Genomic DNA, 21,751 nt, shown 5'->3' on the forward strand with positions numbered 1-21,751 from the left:
GAAAGTGTGTAGTTTTTGTTTGTTTTTTCCTTCAAGACCATGGAGAATTCACAATAATACGGGGTCTGTTGAGAAGAATCTAGAAGGTCAGCCTGAGGTTGGCCATGTGTTAGGCTCAGCACGAGCCTGTAAGACCTGGGGTCTCACAGCTCAGGAGTTTAAGATTGCGCCCTTCCCGGAAACTCTCCCAGACCAAGACTCGTTGCAAAAGCAAGAGGTTTATTAACCATTGTGCAATGGGGTCACATTTTGGCAATTTAGGATTGGATGAGGACGCTATAAAGTAAGATAATTGCTTAGTCTTAGGTGCTCAAGCTTGGCCAGTCCTGCCAAGTGTGGATGCAGCTGCAATTTAAGGTGGAGGTGCTTAGCTCATCCTTGAAGATTAGGGGTTTCGGACTTTTGGCTGGAGGTCAAAAGCTACTCAGAAGAAGTCTGGGATTGTTGGTAAGAAACACTATCTCAAAGACAAGGGTCTGGTCCTTCTTTTTGCTGAGTGAAGGTCATTGCTTACTTGCCCTTTTTTTTCTGTCCTCACAGATAAGGTCACATTTTTCCATTCTCTGGAAAGGTACTAAGAGGCTTGAGCTTAACCTGAACCTAAAACTCAAAGCTATAGGCTTTAAAAAACATACAGGTTGCAAAGTTAGTTTAACCTTTTCAAGCCTTATATCTAGAAGGGATGAAGAGATCTCAGGAGACGGATCTCATTGATGGAAAATCGCAAGAGGTTTATTTTGACCATTGCGCAATGGGGTCACCCCTGCTGGTCAGCAAGGAGTGGCACCAGGAGACAAAGGCTTTGGGTTGTTAAAGGACAAGGTGCAAGAATTTTCAGGGCTTGCAGTCTTGACAATTCAGGATTGGATGAGGTATTTAACTTTTAAAATCATTGGTTGGTTCTGGGCACCCTTAGGTCCGGTCAGCCCTGTTGTAAATATCTGGGGAATATCTGATCTTCAAGTCAGTTTGTAAATTCCTGCCATATGAGATATAGCCACAGTTTAAGGTGGGAGAGTGATTAACTCATCCTGTGTCTGTTCTGAGGAGTGGGGGCTACAGGCTTTGGGTCAAAGGTCAGGAGCTATTCAGGAGGAGGATTGGGCCCATTTGGCCCAGTTTCCAAACAAAGTTTATCTCACAGGCGCTGGCCGGTGATTTTCTCTCCACCTAGTAGAGATCTCTGCTTGTTCTCTTCCTTATCTCTGCCCTCGCAGATGGTTAATGTCAGGAACTTTTACATTCCTCTGTTCTCAGGAGAAGCACTAAGAGGCTTTAATTAACATTGGCCTAAAACTTGAAAATATAAGTTATAAGGCAATTAAAAGAGACATAGGTTACAAAGTTAGTCTGTTTCTTTCACATGTGAGTGTGTGGACAAAGAGTGGAGTGAGGAGGGAGCTCAGCACCTGGGTCTGGGGATTTGCTGGATCTGAGATGCTCAGAAGAGGAGTTTCTCCCTCTTGCTTTGAGTTCTGGCCTTTGTCTCCTCATCATACAGACACAGCCTGTGGCAAACCCTTACCCTCAAGAAGACTTGGGTGCTGCTCCAACTCAGCCACTTGCCCACCCTCCTGGCAACTATAGAGAAAGTTGTCTACTCATTTTATGAACACCTGTGTGACAGGATAGGTGGACTCCAAGCCTTGTTGTGTCTTGGTGCACTTGTGAAGAAGAGAGAAGCTCTCCCTCAGGAGGGACTCCTGAGCTTCTGGAGCTCAGCTCAGATGACAGAATGCTTGGGACATGACAGGGGACCCCAAAAGGAAGGTGTCTGATGTGGGTTCCCACTCCACTGAGAAATGGGGGAAACAAAGACATGAAGAGGTCTAAGGACCTAGCCTGCTTGTCTCAGGAGTCTAGTGGGTAAGGCTGGCTCTGGGGTGATGCTACCAAAGGGGGAGGGGACAAAGGCTAATGTCTGAGATGCCAGCAGCCAGGATTTGGGTGTGTCCCCCGACCTGTCTCTACGCTCCTATTGTATGTCAGGCTCTGTGTGGACACTGAGGCCGCAGGAGAGGATGGATTGTCCAGGATCCTGGGAAGGAGGCTGAGCAGTGGGTGGCAGGTATGTGTCTTCTGGGTGTCACCTGTCTCTGCTCAGCCTGTGGGGGATGGGGGAAATGGCAGGCACTGTCTTGGGTATCTGGGTGAAGAATAAGACAGACTTGGACACACACCCATATTCTGGGGTCTGACCTAGCTAGCTCCAGGAAGCTGTGTGTCTCAAGCTCTGTCCCACAGGATCCATGGTTCCTAACAGCCTGTCTGTTATTTCTCTTGTTCTGTCTCATGGGGGCGGGCACTTCCTGGTGCTTGTAGACTGTCTTCTGTGTACTTCCTTAGGTTATCTGGACAGTTACTTCACAACCATTTGGACAAAGCAAGCTGCTCTGGCCCCGACACTGGCTGCAAGGACACACTCTGCTGTCTCCCTACTGGAGATGTGAGGTGCCTAGGGGACCCTGGCTGGGCCCTAGAGAAAGAGGATTCCAGCACTGGGCTGCCACTGTAGTCATGCCAAGTCCTTTGGCAGTAGGAGGGACCTAGATGTTTGGGGCAAGTTCAATAGGGAGAAGCGCCATAGGAAATCTGAACATCCAGGGCTGGGGGGGACTGGGCCAGCCACCAGGAGAGAAGTGCTATATAAGGCCCTGGAATGGGAGGGAAAGGGAGGAAGGTCATGGCACGGAAGGAGCCCAGTGCAGGTCTGCGGACCTGGAAGGTAACTGTGGCTGCTCCAGGAGTAGGGCTGTGTGCTGTGGGGAAGCCCTTGAACTTGACCTGGGAGGAACATGAAGTCCTGACCCCTGTGTTCCCTTCTGGGCTCCCAGATCACCAGGAGCAAGACAGGGCAGACATCATCCAAGATCCCTCAAAACACCTAGCCAGGGGACACCCATCCAAGAAGGTAGAAGGGGGCCAGGTCCAAGGCAGGTTCAGAGCAGACCAAGAGAGCCTTCCTCCACCCTCCAGCTTTGAGGATCCAGGATCTCCTGCACACTAGGGAAGTGCTCTACCTCCGAGCCACATCTGCAGCCAGTCTCTCATGGAAGAATGAGCCCCTCAGTGCAGAGGCTTTGAGCCGTGTGGGGGGTCACCCAAGACTCCATTTCGTCATGTCTGCTTACTTCCCCGGCTCTGTTTGGTACACGGTCCTCACGGCTCTGTGGTCCTGCAGCTATGAAGCAGAAAGAACGAGAAAGAAGCCAGCCCTCCTGTCACACCTGTAGCTGTGGCAAGAGTCCCCAGAAGTCCTTTAGCAGCTGCCCTTTTTGTCTGGCCTGTGTCACACGGTCACTGTTAGCTTGAGCATGCTCCACACTAAGAGTCCTGATGTTCACTGTCCAAAAGGAGAATCAGGCTTGGGGGAGGGGCAGAGGAGTGGCCTCTGCACCACTGAACACACCTCAGGGACCTTGGGAGCCACCGTGCTGCTGTGATGAGGTCAGGGACCAAAACCCAGCTGCTGAGGAAAGGAAACTTTGGGAGCCACAGGCAGCTCTGACAGGCCTCACGGGGACACCTCACAGAAGCACCGGTTCATTCACTCCTCCTCACAGGACACTGACAACGTACGCCTGTACATTCCAGGTCCACCAGTCAAAGATCCCCGGGATATGCCTGCCATAGCTGACTCAGTCAGGTGTCCTCAAAGAGGGAGAAGGCTCACCTTAGTGGGGGTTTTGGGAGATGCCACTGAAGGACCTGGTCTTTGGTGAGCTTGGTTGGAGTGGCTACAGGGTCTGCAGAAACCTCCGGATGGATCTGTGCCCAGGTGACTCCATACATCCTGTGTCTGCAGAGAGACAGCTAGAGAGGGGACATCCTGAAAGTTTCAGTTGCTCTTGAAGGCTGAAAGGGAGCGGCCCTCTCACAGGATGATGATAACACCTGTACACCACTCTCTGCCTGCATCTCAAAGTGCGGTCAGGGTACAGGGCTCCCCACTTAGTTCTGTGTCCATATGGGTGTGCTGGTGTTCATGTCTGTTTGTGGATGTCTATCATGTGTGTGTGTGTGTGTGTGTGTGTGTGTGTGTGTATGTTTGTGTGTTTGTGTATTTGAAAACTGGACAAGAGAGGCTATAACCTGTCATTGCTCTCAGACATGCTGAAACATCAGCGTTTCAAGTGTAAGAAGAGACTTTGAGAGGCCATGGTGTATCAGTGACGTCAGAAACTGGGGACCCAGTCAGAGCCCCTGTCCATCGTCCCTAGCCACAGGAGAGATGGGCTCTAAGCAACCTCCCACAGTAATTGGGAGCCTTGACTCACCTGAGACTAGCTGCAGGAACACAGGGGTGAAAATCCTGGTCTGAGACCATGTGGATGTGGGTGTGCCTCTTCCTTTAGGTCAGAAAGGGGAAAGCAGGAATCAGGAGACCTGAGTGCGACCCCATTTGCACCGCTCACCAAGGTGAGCCCTCTCCCCAAATCGGAACCCCACTCCTCTCCCTGGGAGAGGAGGTGCATCGTTGTGACAGTCTTTGAGGCATGTGTAACCATGTGTGGGAAAACACCTAAACAAAAATCTGAATCGGGGTCCCTGGGCTCCAAATTCCCCCCCCCCCAAAAATGGTTATTTGGAAAGACTTAAGATTGTTTAGCTGTAGTTAGATGCACACGGGGTTAAAGCTGCCTTGGTAGCCATTGCTGAGTGTGCGCTGCGGGACAGACAGAGAGCTCAACTTGAGACGCAAACATCACCATCCGGGTTGGAACTCACCCCATCTGGCAGTGACACCTGCTCCCTACTGGTGTGCTTCAGGCTGGGACAAACTACTCCAGATTCTCCCAGCATTCCTCAGCCCCTATCTGCTCTAGACTATGACTGGCAAACCCCACCGCCCTGAACTTTCCAGGGTGGGAGCTTTCTCTTCTTGCCGCGTAATCCAGATGTTTTGGTGCTCTCTCTCATTCCCTCTCTCTTTATGTCTGTCTCCCCCTTGCATGGTGTCCAAGAGCTGCTTCCAATGAGCCTACATTTCTATACTTTAACTTTCTTTGCCTGAGAAGCATTCCAATGTACTCATTTCTGCCTCATCATTCCTCCCTAGCAACTCCTTGTTTTAATTAAACGAAAAGGAAAGGATGTTATGTTGTGCAGGCAGTTCACCTGGCCTGCCCTCAGGGGTCTTTAGGGTACTGACAGCGTCCTATGTCACCACCTGTGACCTGTGTCATCACCTGGGCCAGGTGCTTCAGTTACAACCATCTGCCGCTGCCACCCGCTCTCTTTGCCTCGGTTTCTCTCCCCTTCCCTGGGGGCCCTCCCCCATTTCTCTCTCTCTCTCTCTGTCTTGCTCTCTCTCTGCCTCTTTCTCTGTCTGTGTATCTCTCTCTCTCTTTCCCCTCATGACCCACTCAGGCCCTAACTCCTCTCCGTTTTCCATCCCCCAAAATAAATCTCTTCATATCAGATCTGTTTACTGTATGGCATTTTTTAAATATACCCTAACACTTACGGTCATAACTCCTGTCCCCACAGTGCTTGCAGCCATTCATAGATCATCTGCAGGACCTCATCGTTCAGAGTGCTCACTTGGGATGTGCCCGTCTGTGGGCAGGGTATTTAACTTACACTAATGTCCTCGAGCTCCATCCATGTCCTAGCATGGGTCAGGCTCTCCTGCATCTTGAGTGTGGAAGATGAATTCATTCTCACGTGTATTCATGCACAGATGGACACTCGGGCTGGGCCAGCTTTAGACTCCTATGAATCACATTGCTATGAGTGTGGGAGTCAAATGTCTGCCCCTTCTTTTGAGGTTACTCAGGAGTGGAATGCTGGGTCACGTGACAACTCTATACTTTGTGACCATGCCCTTCGTGGTTGCCAAAATCAAGTGCCACAAGATTTCAAGGCCAGGTTGTGGCATGACAGTGACACTGGCCACCCCTCCTTGGTGACTGAGGACTGCGGCGGTGCCCTTGGGCCGTGCTGCTGAGCTGCCTGTCTCCTCCCTGACCACCTCCCTTCTTCTCCCATCTATGTGGAACTATCTGCTGAAGTTGAGCTCTCATCTTCTCTCTGTCTCAAGCTCATCGTCAGCTCCCTCAGAGTTTTCAAGGTGAATGCCAGCCTCTGGGTCAATTTCTAATCCTGTTACAACTGGAATCACAGAGTTCCTGTGTCCAATGTTCCTGAAAATTATGTGTGTATCCCTTAGAGGGCAGAGTTATCTGTGCTGCAACATGGAAATGCTACAGTCATGGGTTCAATTCTGTCATCTTACACTTAGTTCTAAATTCTCCTGATGTTTCCGTATTATTCAAAGTCTGATATGCTATATGAGCAAAGACAAATCGGGCCGTCCTGAGGATGAGTCTGGTAGCCAGGCTTCTGTGTCAGGCTCTTTTCCACTCCCAGGCAGGATATGACCCAGGGACATCAACGCAGGGGGCAACTTTCTTCCCTGTGCTTTGCAGTCCTGGCAGGTTTGTCTGTGCTGATGCCTTGTATGATTTTAGAAGTCCCATGTCACATGCTCATTTGAAAAATCCCTGTCCCCTCTATAGGCCTTAGAGGAAGAGAGGGGAGCGGGGAGGGGAGCGGTCAGTGCAGTGGATCCATCTTGTCTGAGTCAGCTGTCTTTTTAAGGCTGCGAGCCAGTTGGGATGACCATGCTGGCAAAGCGCCTTGGCTGCTTACCCTCCAGCCTCCACTAGGTGGAGCTGTGAACACTGTCTGCCTCCCACAGCCATTGCAGGGTTGTCTCCTCGTGCATTAAGGTCACATCCCCATTGACTGCAGTTGCCTCTGAACCTCTGAAGTGGCAGCCACCCTGAGTGACATTTCTTGCCATGTCACTGGTCAACAGAGCCATTCTTTAGCAAATCTTGAGGATGTCCAGGCGGGCTGGGCTCTGCTTCTGTACCTGGAGGTTGAGATCCTGATTTGTCTCTTTCAGGTGAATCTGCAGCCAGGTCCTGCAGTCACACCCCACCTCTACTCAGGAACGTATTAATGTTCCAGTTCATTCCTGGCCCTGATCAGAGGGGTCTCCATCATGGCCAGCCCATGGACAGACAGTATTCAGGGACATTTTCCTGGTTCTGGCATCTCATTGTGGTGTCCTCTACCTACCAAGATAAAGTTATGCTGACAGTGATAGAAGGAATTGAGAACAAGAAAGGCTACAGGGGGGAAAAAAAAAACTTTGAAAGAGAAAGCGTGCTCACAAGTGTCTGTTGTCTGAATATGGACCTTGGCTTGGAGTCTTGATGTTAAAGAGCTGTGACATGAAAGACATTACCTCTCACCACATCTGTTTCCACCTGGGGGGAAAAGAATCACAGCCCATCCCCCATTACCAATAATGATTAGATGCTGATTTGATAAGAAACTGAGGTGTTTAGTTTTCAGAAGTGATTCTAAAACTCCAAATATATAGTAAATTAACAGCGTTGCCAGCAGGAGCATGAAGACACGGTGTCACCTGTGATCCTTCTCTGAGAAGCTGGATGGGGAGAGCCATCAAACCCCAAGGACATACATGACAGAATGGTCAGTTGGTCCCTGCAATCCTGCCTCACTTAAAGTCCCTTGTTGTTGATTATTAATATTCATTATCAATTTATCTTTTAGTTAAACAGCGGTTATTCCTAAACCAGCTGTACACCCAAATCACCACACAGAGACTAGGATTTTTTTAATTTACCTAGAGCACAATGCTGGGCAAGAGTTACTCCATCCTAAACCTCCTAAGCCCACATAGTTTCCCCTTATTCAGGTTTCCCACATTATACTTGCTTTTAGTCATATCGTAGCTCCAGTTCATCTCTCCTCATGGCTCCAAGTCCTCTCCTCCTGATCTCTGCTCTCAGACTCCTCCCACTCACTTCCTTCTCCTCCCCTCCGGACCAGGATGTCCCATCCTATCCTCTCCATTGCTCAGCATTGGCTAGTTGTTTCATTGACAATACAGAGAACAAGTGGTGGCATGTTTACACAAACTTGAGACAGGTGATGCTTAGAATAAACATCACAGTGCAATGTCTGGATTGACACCAGATAGTGGGGGAGAGAAACCAGCACTTGAATGAACGAGGATAAATTGTATACATTCCACAAGAACATAATCCCAACAGTCCCTTTTGTTAGGAAAAAAGGAGAGCTATTCAACAGCCCTCCAGCTTTGTGAGCTTGGAGACAAGAGACTGGCCAGAGAGAGGACTTTGACCCCAAGGTACTGTGAGAGCCAAGAAGGCAGCAGGGAAGTCTGCTCTGGGGCATGCTGGGGGCTTCTGAGAACAAACAATGCATGAGGTTCCAGGGTGCATGTAGGGGTCTATGGAATAAGAAGCCATGCACGCAGATATCCAGGTGCCAGACACGGTAGACAAAGCAGCCTCTCTGTCTGCATCCACAGGATGAGGGCAGCCACGGTAGAGGAGGATGGAGAAGGGTTCTTCTGGACAGGGTGAGTGGACAGAGCAGGGTCATTTGGGGGGTGAACTCCAGAGGGCCCCACCATCTGCGATGGCAGGCCTTTCTTCCTCAGGCCCACTGAGAAGCCGCAACCAAGCTGTCATGGACTGAGAAGGACAGGGTATGGGGAGCTAAGGTTGTTTCTTTCTGTGTGTCAGCAAGGGGGGGGGGTGTGGGTGGTTCTTGGACATGGTGTGGGTTGGCTGTGTTCAGAAGGTGGGACTTTCGCTTTCAGTTGCTGGGTCTCACTGGATCCTGAAGTGCAGCTAGCCAGCCGATGCACACAGGAAGGACAGCTGTGCTCTCTTCCAGCTCAGCCTCGGGAAGATTTCTTGGTAAGTTGGGGACCTCCTGAGCGCCCTCTATTTGCTCACCCTCCCAGAAGCTCTTGAAGAGGAAGATGACCGAGGTTAGACATCAGCCCAGGACAAAATCTAGACTAGCAGCCAAGTTGGGCTCTGATTACCCCTCTCTCCCTCTCTTCCATAAGCACAAGAAAGGGTGAAGACTCCTCAGAAGAGATCACCAGCCTTCCCAGAGCTCCCCTCAAGTGCCAGAGGGCCTGAGACCTGGCCATCAGGGAAGGTGGCTATTGTGGGTCTTCACTCCTCGGGAAATGGTAGAAGGGAAGAATGTAGAGCAAGGCAGGCAGGCAACCAAGAGCTCTCTGGTTCCTGTGCCCTGTGCACCTGAGGCTGGACCTGGGTAGTTAGTTATTGCTGCCAAGATCAGACGGCACAAATCTTGACATGGGAGACACAAGGTGCCCGGCGGTGGTGCTACACAGTGTGCATGCGTCTTGCAAGGCCCTGGGGGAGTCTTGTTCTGTGAGGCAGGTTAAGCTGGAGGGTGGCAGGCTACCTCCCCTGGAACTCCCCTGGCCTCTGTCCAACCTGTGAGAGGTGGAGAAGGAAGACAGGCTGTCCTGTGTTTGGAAGGGTAATGTAAAAATCTGGGGCAGGGAGGGTCAAGTTTCACAATCACATGTTCTGGCCTTAGACCTGTGTGATCACAAGGCCAGACCACAGATGGAGGTTGAGAAAACTATGTCTGTAAAAGCAGAAAGTCCTCGAAACTTTAAATATTATCTTTTTTTAATTCACACTGTTCCTTCCCTGAGGCTGTGTCCTCAGAATCTAGTGGCTCAATTTCCAATCAATGTCTCCAAAGCCCAGACAGCGCCAGGCTGAGCACATGGAATGAAGGTGTTTCCGTTGGTTCGGGCACCACACAGGAATGGGTGACATTCCCTGTAAGCTAAGAGGCTCAGCACAGTGCTGGAAGGTGTTTGTGGAGGCAGCGGGGTGGGGAAAGGGTAGTGAGAGAGGGGAAAGGAAGTGGGGGAGGGGAAAGGAAGTAGGGAGAGGATGGGGAGGAGGCCAGGGCTAGAGTAGACAGAAGGCCCTCTGTCCAAGGTGAATGGGCTTGATCTTGACCCTGGGAAGTAAAGATTCTCAGGCTCATGCTGTCCTGAGCCTGGGTCTCTCAGGCCTAGGAAGAGGCCCTGAAGCCTCTGGGAAGCAAGACTTGCTGAGAGTCTCTACCCTGCCCCATTTGGAAAGCTTGTGCACAGCTAGGGAAGGGAGGCCCCCAGCCCGGGCTGCCAGCTGGTCATCATAGAGGAAGGGCTGAGACCACCAGCCCTTCCTGGTACAAATCCAGCAGGCTGCTAAGCCTAAAAGGCTGTTTGTGTAGCCGATTCATGGGAAAGCATAAAAAAGCATGGAGGAGACCTGGTCTTTCTTTCATTTCTTCTCTGGAACTGGGTAGCAGCCCAGGACCTATGCACTGAACGAGAGCATGACCACTGGGCTGTACCACCAGCACAGAATGACACAGAAACAGGAAACTCAGACTGCAGACATTTCACCAAAGTATAGGGTTACCCCACACCCCATTCCTTCTGCCTGACAGCCTCTGGGGTCCGATAGCTTATAAAACAGGACACAAAAGGTAGGGACAGCAGCTGTCTTGTCACACTGGTGCCTTTAGGAAGAACTCTGACAGTCACAGGCCTTCTTGCATCTGGTTGGTCACTCAGTCATTGTGTTACTGACTCCAAGTGTGGAAATCCAGTTCCGGACGGAACAAGGTCCAGAAGGAAGGGCACCATAGGATCGGGGCTTTGGATGGGAAGCCTGAAGGAGTGTCTAGATGTGGGCTGTAGAACGTGAGGGCAGTTGTGTCCACTGCATCCGTGGAAATCTTATCTATAGGCAAGGAGCAGGAGATAGAGCTGCACTTGGCAAAGAAACAACACTCGCTCTTTCTCACCAATGCACAGTGCCTCAATACTCATCTGTATATATATAGAGAGAGAGAGAAAGAGAGAGAGATGTATCGATTACTGTTGTGGAAGCTGTACTGTGTCACAGTGAGTCGCTAGACCCTTGCTCACACACTTTTACTTGCAAAGGTTCATCACAATGTGTCATTGTCGTTTTGAGGCCTCTGACTTTCCTATACTATCAATACTGGATCCTCACAGGGAACCCTCTTAGATATCTTATTTTTGCCCTGTGTCATGGAGATCCTGTAGCTTTGGTTCTACATAGAACCGGTCCTTTCCCGTGTGCCTCCAGTTCACAGATGGAGGAGATGTCAGGATGGGTCAACTCAAAGCCCTGAATCTGGACCTGGGAGGTAGCTGAGCTGGTCAGTCTGCCAGCTCCCCTGGGCCCTCACCACCAGGATGAGCTCTCTGGTATTCCCCTAGCTAGCTCACCTAATGCTGCAGATTGCACAGGTAAGAAAAGTCAGCGCTCCCATGCTTGAGGCCATGATTATGCCCTTGAGGCCGGATCCCCTGTACCTCTGCCTCCAGGGTCAACCCCACTGTGCTGCTCAGGAGAGCTGCAGGGCCCATTCTCCCAAGTGCTGCAGCTGGTGAGGGACAGGGCCAGCTCTCCAGCTCTCATGACTTCTGGACCTGGTCTTCCACCTGCCATAGGCAGCAAGGGTTGGAGAGGAGAAGAGGGCATATCTCCCTTGGCCATGCCACCCCAAGGCAGATGAGGGACAGAAACAGCTCTCATGACCTTGGACCCAATTCTGTCCCTTGTTGCAGGTGGGCACAGAGGGTAGTTAGTCACCTTTGACCTTAGCTGCTCTGCTATCCCAGAGATTACCATGAGACAGTAGCCTTCATTACAGCTGTTCCCATTCCATGCCACAGTTTGTTTTTCTCTTCCTTTTAGTCTGGACTCACAAAGAACTGTGAGGAAAACCTGTGAGAGATCCCACACCTGACACCAAGGTCCCTCATGGCCTCCACAGGTAATGTGACTCTTCTTCTCTGGGTCCTGAGTGTGGCCTAGAATCTTGGGACTCCACACTGAGAACCTGTTAAGTTGAGGATAGAAAAGGAGTCCTCAAAATGGACTAAGGAGACTCAACTGAAACTAGGTATAAGGTGTTCTCGTTCTTGACTCTGTCTTGGGGTCATGCTCAGGAATCCTCTCCTCCCTTCCTTACCACTCAAGAGGAGTTAGGATAGCCTAGAAAAGTGAAGGACAGCAGGCCATGTGGCTCAGAGACAACTCCCAGTTCTGAGGAGACTCCAACCTCCCCGCCACACAGAAAACTCCTGTCTCTGGTCTTGTTTAAACCAGGTCTTACATGTCTGGCAGCCCCTGTGAATGAGTTCTTCACCCTATGTAAAAACTCATAGACGTGGTGTATGAACAAGGGTTTCTATTGCTGTGATTAAACACTGTGACCAAAAACAACAATCAATGAAAGGATTTATTTCACTTCCACATCACAGTTCACCATCAAAGACAGTCACAGCAGGAGCTCAAAGAGGTAAGGAACCTGGGGGCAGGAGGCCATGCAGAAGCCATAGAGAAATAGCACTTGCTGGCTTTCTCTTCTTAGTTGTAGGTCTGCATAAGATTGCTTACTATGAACAAAGTGGCAGAGTCCATTTACTAGGCTCTCTTGAAATCTCCTCTGTGGACAAAAGTAGTCCAAAACTCTTCAGTTTAGCCTCAGGCGATTTTTAGGGCAAGGGCAGAAAGCAGACTCAGTCTCTGCCAAAATAATGCAGAAGTGGTTTCTAGCACTGTTGCTATCATTCTCTCCTAAAACCTCTTGAGCTCAGCCTCTACGGACAATATTGCTATTGGCACTACTGTCTTCCAAACTCTGCTAGGATGTCCCTTTAACTGCCCTTATAGTGCGCAGCCACTTTTCTAGTCTGAGTCATAAAGGCTTCAACAAACACCATGCTCAAACCTGTCACAGCAATAGTCAACTCCCTAGTACCAACTGCTATCTTAGTCACTTTTCTACTGCTGTGCTAACACACCACGCCTGGCACAACATGCACGGGAACGGAGGCTTATAGTTTCAGAGGGTGAGCCCATGACCACTGGGGCAGCAGCTGAAGGTTTGCATCTGATCTACAATTACGAGACACAGAGAGAAAGCTAACGAGAATGGCCTGGGCTTTTGAAACCTCAAAGTCCATTCCTAGTAACACACGTCCTCCAGCAAGGCCACTGTTCTCAAACAGGTCCACCAACTAGAAACAAAGCACTTCAATATAAAAGCCCCCGGGGCCAGTCTCATCGAATCCATCACAGCTAGCCTTACTTTTCCTACATGCAATTAGTCCTGACATTGTGAAGTCTATTTTCTTTGAAATGCTGCCTTTATCCAACAAACCAATGTCACCACCCTCTGAGGAGTTGAAAGTCCCTTTACAGGCTCTGGTGTCACTGCTGATGTGCAAGAACCTCAAGGCAGATGGAAGTTGTCCTTGCAAAGTGTCGCTTTCTGAGATAGAAAGATACAGCTTTCGATTGTTCAGAGTAGAAGACATTGCATTGAATTGCAAAGCACCATGACACCTCCTTGGTCTATGCGTTCCCAGCTACCATCTCCTGGTCCCACAGGCCGAGGGCTTGAAGCAAAGACCTCTGTTCCTCTCAGTTCTGAAAGCCAAAGCGCACAGTGAAGGAATAGCTGGTTGGTTGTGGTGAGGCCACGCTTCCTGGTTTGTAGCAGTGGCTGCGAACAGGGAGTCTGCACACAGCTTCTCCTATGAGCACGGAGAGAGAGAGGTAGCAAGGAACCAAGTGGAAGAAGGGACTCATAGACACGGAGATCAATGATGATAGGCGAAAGATAGAGAGTAGTGCTTACCCTGTGGGTCACAATCCCTTTGGGGGTTGAACAACCCTTTCAAGGATCACCAAAGAGTTTTGGAAAACACAGACATTTACATTGTGATTCATAACAATAGCAAAATTACACCTGGGACCTAGCAATGAAAATAATTTTATGGTTTGGTCTGGATGGTAACCACAACATGAGGAACTGTATTAAAGTGTCACAGCTTTAGGAAGGTTGAGAACCATCAAGAGAGAGAACTGAGAGAGAGAGAGAGAAAGAGAGAGAGAGATGACATTATATACATGGTGTCTTGTTTCATAAATTTAAAATTTATGGCCTAATAAATGTTTATTAGGCTATAATTATAGTCTAGCCTGCTACCCATCAAATAAAGACACAGACACATGTTGTATTTTATAAAATAGCCTGTACCTGAGGCACTGCAGATGTTAACCCTCTAAACTAACTTAACCTCTGAGACCCAATCTAGAGCTACCTCCAATCCATGGTCCCAAAATACTTAGTAATGTTCTCCATCTCCTCCATCCACACTGATCAGGCCATATGATCCTTTCCCACACTAACTCATTGTGCTAGACTGTTCCTCTGATCCTGTCTTCCTCTCCTTCTCATCCTCGTGGTCCCTCAACCTTAGCCTGAGAACTCCAAACTCCACCTCCCTTTCTTTTGCCAAATCCCCAGCTTCAGCATTTTTTTTTTTTTTTGTCAACCACTCAGCTTTAAATTAGGAAGAGCAAGGTTTATACAACAAGGACACAGGTATACATGAGAATTTGCTCCTCTGAGCAAGACAAGGTCTTAGGGGCCAGTAATTAACATTAAAATGCACAGCACCAGACCAACCCAACAGCGTCTCTTCTGTTGCTCATCAGTACAACACTCCCCTGAATTACGGGTGTATATGTATGACATTACCTAATCCTCAGTACTTTACTTTCGGGCATAAGGACTTTTGTATATGAATTGAAGGGCACAATTGATTCCTCAACACTGCTGACCCCACCAGGTACCCAATGGCAGGTGCTGAATACCTTGGCTGTTTAATGCCATATGCTGTTCACCACTTAAGCTCTCCTGAACTGTCCTCTGACATCATTCTGTTTCCTCCCAAGTCTTGACGAGACGCTTCATCCAGGAAGTCAGTGAGTATCTGCAGGACTCAGCAAGCAGAGAAGACCTGCAGCTCCTGTTGGACAAAGATGAACTCTGGAAGGTGTTGGTGGCAGAGGCTGGATTGTCCAGGTCATCTCCATAGGACCCTCCTCACATGCCCCCAGTTCTGCTCCAATCCCACATCCCTGTGCTCTTCTACAGTGTTAACACTGGGCAAACGTTTTAGTAGTGAAGGCATGTACCTCTAGTGACGGCATCTTCATCATGTGCCTGTCACTAAAGTGTGTCTTATTATGACTTCACACACTGATGCCCATAGACTAAGGACCAGGGAGAGTCTATGATCATCAAATGTTCCCTGTAGAACGCAAAACCCTGCACATGTGTAAAATTCTTTCCCATTGCTGTGGACAAGGCAGCTCGTAGGGGAGCCCATCTGACGGTGAACCAAGCTGTCTTCTTGATGCTCTGACCTCTTCTGTTACAGAGCTGAGGAAGCAGCGCTGCATAAGGTCCTGAAGCTGCTCCTAAGACTCCGAGCCACGGAGGACAAAGACAGGCTTCAAAAGGAGCTGCAGGACAGGAAGAGGTTTGTGGAAGCTTTTCCTCAGCTGAAGAGAAAGCTGCAGGCAAACATCAGCAGGCTCCGAGCTCTGGCTGACCATCTTGACCAAGTGCACAGGCGCTGCGCTGTCTCCAACGTGGTGGCCGACTCCACCAGCACTGCCTCTGGGGTCCTGGGGATTGTGGGTCTAGCTCTGGCACCCGTAACAGTGGGGGGCAGCCTGCTGCTCTCAGCAACTGGGTTGGGGCTGGGGACAGTGTCTGTTCTGACTGGTGCTGCCACTATGGTTGTGGAGGAAGCAAGCAAGTGGTCAGATGAAGCTGAAGCCAAGCGCCTGGTGGCAGACACCATGGATACTCTGAAGACAGTGTTTGTCCTGGGGAAGAGTTTGCTCAAACTTTCTAAAAACACCTATGATGTCATAAAAAACTTGAAAGCCTTGGGACAAAATATCCGTGCCATTAGGGTAGCCAGAGCCAACCCGCGCTTAGTAGCAGATGCCAAGCTCCTCATGACTACTAGGCTAATCCCTGCCCGACGTGCTGATCAGGTGCGGAATGCCTTTGCAGGCACCGCTTTGGCGATGACCAAGAAAGCCAGAATCAGGGGTGCAGCCATTGCAGGAGTCTTCCTTGTGGTGGATGTCTACCACCTTGTAAAGAACTCCATGCATTTATATGATGGGGCAAAATCAGAGTCCGCCAGTGAACTGCGGGCCCTGGCTGAGGAGTTGGAGGTGAAGTTGGAAGAGATTGCTCAGATCCATAAGAACCTACTGGTGTCTTACTGACAGCCACCCGCCCTCAAGTAATATTGAGGTCAGTGGCGATGATCTGGACAGATTCAAGGTGCTGAGCCATTTTGGTAGAGGGGGGATGAGATGGTTAGTTTCAACTGTCCTCTTGACACAATCTGGAATCTTGTGGGAAGAGTCTCAGTGAGGGATTGTCCAGCTCAAGTTGTCCTGTGGCATGCCTGTGAGAGATTTGTCGTAATGGCTCTAATTGAAGTGGGTAAATTCCTCCACTGTGGGTGGCCCTATTCCCTAAGTATACATTCTGAAGTGCATAACAAAAAGCAGACTGAATACCTGGAAGCTTGCATGCAGGAATTCGTTTCTCATTGCTCTTGACTGTGGATGCACTGTGGCTAGCTGCCTGGGCCACTGCCTTGACTTCAAGATGGTGGACGATAGCCTGGAACTGTGGGCCAAATAAAAGCTTTCTCCTCTCAGTTGTGTCTTTTCACAGCAACCGAAATGAAAGTTGGGCAAGCGCAGAGTGTGGGATTGAGTCTATAAACTAAAGGTTGAGAATTTCCTGTATCTGTGGCTCACTGTGAGGTTCATATGGACGGCTAGAGGGTCAACAAAGCTGTGATAGCTGCCTGAACTGAGGGACCAGAAAGGACTAGAGAGTGTGGAGAACGGGACTAAAACCACATAGTGGTTTGTGGTTAGACAGAGAGGGGTATGCAGGAGCAAGCAATGAGGTGGTCAGAGAAACCAAAGAGCAGTTGATAGGAGTCCCCACAGACTCCCTTTCCACAGGATGGTGCTCTGCAGGCTGCAGCTCTTTCTCTCCAGCGGTCCCCCCCCCCGTCCATCAGGCAGCTTCCACATGATGACAGGTGCTGGTGCTGATGTTGAGGATGCTAGTGAGGACAGCACAGTGGATAGAGCTCTTGGCAAGTGGCCAGACTGTGAAGGGTCCAGGGTGACTTGAAGGACCCGTGAAATTAAATGAATCCTCGTGTGTCATGCTGGGTCAGTTTTTGATTTGTGGGTATCAGGGCAACCATGTTGGAGTAAGAGGTCAAACACGTTGCAGGGTGCAGATATGGGACAGTCTGGGATCAAGAGACTCAGCTGTGAGCCTCGGCTTCTCTGAAGCTGGGGAAGGGGAGGTAGGCGAGATGGTGTCTCAGATCACCAGTCTCTGCCCATAGGGTTCAACTTTGGTTAAATAAATGTTGCTGCCCACTGGGGGGAAACTGGAATATGAAATAATCAACAGCACAAGAGAAAGTGGCATGAGACCAAACAGGGAGAAAGTGTCAGGATGCCCCTATTGCAATCTTCCTTTTTTTTTTTTTAACTTTAGTTTAAATTCATTTGGAAAAAAAAAAAAACAAAAACAAACAAACTTTCAACTCAAAGAATAGGATTTTACATCTCCAGGCATCTCCTGAATAACATTTACAAATTACAAATCATTTTCATATGCGATGCCTTTGTGCACATTTGACCTGCATTCGGGACCTTAAGTCAACCCCTGTTTTCATTTTAACAGAGGGACAAACAGGGAGTCATTTGTGTTAAGGTCTGGGGGCCTGTTGCATTCCCCACTGGTCTTAGTGAATGGGTCAAAAAGTGGACTCATCCCTCTCTAAAGAGGCATAGGTGAGGTTAAGAGCACTGGCTGCTCTTCCAGAGGTCCTGAGTTCAATTTCTAACAACCACAGGGTGGCTCACAACCATCTATGATGCGATCCGGTGCCCTCTTCTGACATGCAGGTGTACATGCAGGCAGAGCACCATATTCATATAAATAAACAAATCTTTAAAAAAAAAAAACAGGCATAGGTGATCCTGAAGCCTGTTAATTTTATTGAATTATTGAAACATAATTGGCCATATAATGTAAGGGGCAGGGCTTCATCATTATTCCAACTAGAATGAGGTTAAAGGCCCAGCCAGTGCTGATAGCAAAGTAGTTAGCCAAGGGAACCAAGAGAACAGAAACTGATACCAATTACCAAAATAATCTCTCTCTTTCTCAGGTTTTCCCACAAACATAGCAAGATTTTTTTTTCTGATTATTCCTGAGAGGTTAACATAGAAAACAGGTTTCTCCCAAAGTCATACATACCTCATGAGATGTAAATCTAAGCCTCTCCATTTTTGTAGGACCATTTCCACAAGGCAATCTAACTGTTTTGTAATTCAGAAATGGAAGCTTTTCATGTCTCTAGGTCCTGATCACCCTGTCTACTCTCCTCCTTAAAGCTTTATCCCTTGTGATAGAGGCTGAGGGGCCAATGGCTGTTGAACTGGCTGTGCCTGCTCCCACCAGTTGTGGGATGAAGATAAATGCAGTTGCTGGTTTTGGTTTTGTTTTTTTGTCAAGGGTAACTTGGCAGAGCCAAAAGTATTCAGGTCCCTGACATGAAGGCAGAGGTCAGGAGCTGGGGGAAGGTGGTGGCACACCAGAGAAAGCCACTGGTCAATACAGGGAAGTAGAACTGACAGAAACACATAGAAAGACACACAGACACACAGCAAAGACACCAGAGGTGGCCAGCACACGTTCCTACAACTGAACAGACCCGAAGAGTCTGTGGTGTCTCACACAGATCCAGGACAATGCATCCGTGGCCATATCCAGCCTCTCTTTGTGTCCTACACTGAAGATGCCTTGACCAGACTTACCTGCAGAGATGCCCGGCCAGGTGACTCTCTAGTTTGTTTCCTTTGGGGGTGGAGGTGTCCCATGAAGCACCAGGCAGGAGTTGATCAACAGGACCTGGAACAGCTCAGGAGCTCCCTGACCACCAGACTCTTCCCTGCTCTGAGGGTTTCTGAGACCTGGTGTCTCTGGACATCTCTGTGGGAATTCCAGAACTGTTGTGGTTATCCACCAGAGAAGACTACTCAGACATGGGTTTAAGGCCACAGAAAGAATGGATTAGTCCACCAGCAACTACACCAGGGTTCAGAATCCCAGTGTGGCCTCAGGGTGAGCCTTTCTCAGGGTGAGCCTTTCTCAGGGTCAGCTGGTAAGCACACAGAGCACATCCTGGGTTGACGCACTTCAGTCGACAAGAACAGTTAGCCAGAAACGAAAATATAGAAGACAAAAAAGCAAGGTTAGTACATTTAGATACTTTCCCAGAACTGCGGACTTTGATGGACTGGGTCTTTGTTTTTGTTTTGTCTAGTGGTGCTGGGTATGTGCTAAGTTTTATGGCCTGAGTGGTACTTCCATCATGGAGTCAGTTGGGATAAGGTCTGGGAGCCTACTAAAGTCTGGAGGCCTGTGACACTGAGAGGATGTGAAACCTAGTGGTTCCAGGTTCAGAGCAGGAGCTCCTGGAAGGAGAACCCATGAAAGCAGATGTCCAGATGCTGTGCAGGCCATCCTCAGCAGCACCATGGTAAGCACCAACAGGACCCAGGAGGTGGGGTGGGGCTGAGGCTGGAGGTGAGGGAGGGAGGAACTGAACATAACCCAGGAGGCACAGGAAGTGACCTGTGGAGGGTCCCCTAGTCCACAGAGACCGGACTTTTCCCTCCAGACCACACAGACCCCCATTTGAAAAGGGCTCAGCTAAGAAGAACCTAGAAAGTCACTCCTCTGAGTGCGTCCACAGGGTGCATGGGATGAGGATAGTGTTCAGGAAGCAGCAAGTTTCCTGTGTGTTTTGGTTGTGAGTTCCTTGGAAGTGGGCTTTCTCTTTCCTTCTCTGGTTTGGGTATATAAGCAGGATACCACACTTCATCCACACAGCTGAGGATTTCCGGGTCCATCCAAACTCAGCCTGTTGAAGATTCCTGGTAAGTTGGGGAATGTCGAAGCTCTCCCATCTGCACACTCTGACAGTGGATTGTGGACCCATTTTGTTGGTAAGGTTGACAAGGTCGGGCATCTGACTCAGGTCCCAGGCACAGCAGCAATAAAGCTGGACTTGAAGCCAGGTTGGGGTTGGGCTGTTCCTCCCTTCCATCTGCCCTAAGCATAGGACAGGATGGGAGATTCCTCAGATAAGACCACAGAACCTATGGGGGCTCAGCCTGAGTGCCAGAATGCCTGAGACTGGACGAGGAAACCTCAGAGAGAGGTCTGCTGTCAGTGTCCCTCCACGGGGAAATGGAGGAAACAAGAGATGGAGGGCAGTTATGGGGCCTGAACACCCAAAGCTGGCTCTAGGGTGCTGTGACATAGGCAGAGTGGGGATGAGAGCTGTTTTTTGAGACACAAGGACCCAAGGGTTTTTGGGTTTGTTTGTTTTTCTCACTCATCCTGTCTCTGGACCCTTATTTTCTCTGAATCCGGCCTTGTGAGGAAACTGAGGCTTCAGAAGAGTCTGACTTGACCAGGATTCTGGGACCGAGCCTGACAGGTGTGTGGCAGCCCCTACCCTCTGGGCTTCATCTGCCCTGGGCTCAGCTGTTAGGGGAGGTGTGGAAGGGCAGGGCATTCTTGTGTATCCAAGTGGGGATTGGGACACACACCTGTAAGCCTGTGTTTTGTAGTAGCTCCAGGAAGCCGAGTGTTCCTCCACCCCCACCGCATGGCACTCATTCTGAGAGCTCTCCAGTGTCACTGGACTCAGCTGACCCTTCAGCTGCAGCCTGTCTGCAAAGTCAGTTCCTTCTTTGCTTTGGCATTAAAGCTCAGCTGCTACCAGCTGCTTCTTGTGCCCTGCACATGGTTCCCTGGGGTGTTTACTCTGACTCTGCCCACTGGACACCTGGGGTTAGCTGTGCTCCCATCTGGGCACATCGACATTGGCTAAGAAAGGAGAGTCTGGGAAAGGAGCTACCAGGAAACCACCCTCTAGCATGAGCTTTGCTAGAAGAGAAAGCCATGTGACCACAGGATCTGACAGGGGTTATGGGGGAAAATTAGGATTTAAGGGGGGATAACAATCAGGGGATTCAAAATCATCAGAGACAATGTGATAGAGCCCAGAAGAGATGCTACACTCTAAGACCCAGAGAGGAAGTCACTGAGAAATACAGTTAAATTAATATATTAAGATAGATAGCTGCCATGGATACCAAGGTAGAAGGACATAAAGCTGGGGGAGAGAGAGCTAGAGTAAGAACAAAAATCCTGTTTTATAAATTTTTTCCCAGAGGGTAGGAAGCCTGGCCAGAGCTCAATGCCAGTTTCATAGTAGGCATCTGGTTGTCTCTGAATGGCAGAGAAGGATAAACATTGTTCATGTGTTCCTCTCACATCCAGGGGTCTTAGAGACCACAGTGAGAGAAGGTATGGGCCAGAGAGGCATGGGGACAGAAAGGAGGGAGGGACAGAGGCAGGGAGGGGAAGACAGGTAAGTGGTCTGTGATCTAACTGAGTCTTTCTGATTGTCCTCCAAAGCTCTAGAACCTTCTGCAGCCATCACCCCCAAAGGCCGTTCGGTGCCCACCGCAGGCCAGCATTTGACAGCATCTGGAATTTAATTTTTTGGCCTATTGTGTTTCCTGGCCCTGTGCTACAAAGAAAACACATCAGAGTCTGGAGGATAAAGAAGAGCCCAGGCCAGGGACAGGCTAGTATCAGGAGGCCATCTTACTTGTCCCCAGCATCGCTAATGGACTACCACAGGGATCAAATCTAGTAAGGCCAATGGCCCAGGAGAGCAGGACACTGGGGTTAAGAGAGGTTTGGGAAGGGTGCACATGATGTAGGCATTTGGATTATGGTGGGACCTTTCTTGGCCCATCTCTGTGCTTGATTCAGGGACTTAAACTTCCAGAAACTCAACAGCCAA

The 21,751-nt window shown here is 49.5% G+C and overlaps 1 protein-coding gene and 1 long non-coding RNA gene across 3 annotated transcripts; one reads left to right on the forward strand and one right to left on the reverse strand.

Moving 5' to 3' along the window:
• Positions 1-199: 199 nt before the first annotated feature.
• LOC129679095 (uncharacterized) lies at positions 200-7,798 on the reverse strand. The gene is made up of 2 exons (XR_008720508.1): positions 3,674-7,798; positions 200-3,181 (listed from the first exon to the last, which is right to left on the reverse strand). It is a non-coding gene; the product is annotated as an uncharacterized LOC129679095 (long non-coding RNA).
• Positions 7,799-8,080: 282 nt separating this feature from the next.
• On the forward strand, positions 8,081-16,483 carry LOC129679096 (apolipoprotein L3-like). Of its 2 annotated transcripts, none has more exons than XM_055610024.1 (5): positions 8,081-8,191; positions 8,669-8,768; positions 11,631-11,709; positions 14,685-14,814; positions 15,173-16,483. In XM_055610024.1, the coding sequence occupies exons 3-5, from the start codon at positions 11,697-11,699 to the stop codon at positions 16,038-16,040; spliced, it is 1,011 nt and encodes a 336-aa protein (XP_055465999.1). In that variant the 5' UTR covers positions 8,081-8,191; positions 8,669-8,768; positions 11,631-11,696; the 3' UTR covers positions 16,041-16,483. The 2 variants fall into 2 exon arrangements, with proteins under 2 accessions (XP_055465999.1, XP_055465998.1); XM_055610023.1 differs by lacking the exon at positions 8,081-8,191 and adding an exon at positions 8,230-8,425.
• Positions 16,484-21,751: the final 5,268 nt, after the last annotated feature.

This window comes from Psammomys obesus, unplaced genomic scaffold (assembly GCF_907164565.1).
Source record: "Psammomys obesus unplaced genomic scaffold, mPsaObe1.curated_primary_1811, whole genome shotgun sequence".
Taxonomy (NCBI): domain Eukaryota; kingdom Metazoa; phylum Chordata; class Mammalia; order Rodentia; family Muridae; genus Psammomys; species Psammomys obesus.

What these genes read in the sequence shown, in the direction of transcription:
- LOC129679096 (XM_055610024.1), top strand. An exon ending in GCAGAGGCTGGATTGTCCAG is followed by an intron (nt 14,815 to 15,172) that starts GTCATCTCCATA and finishes CTTCTGTTACAG; the next exon opens with AGCTGAGGAAGCAGCGCTGC.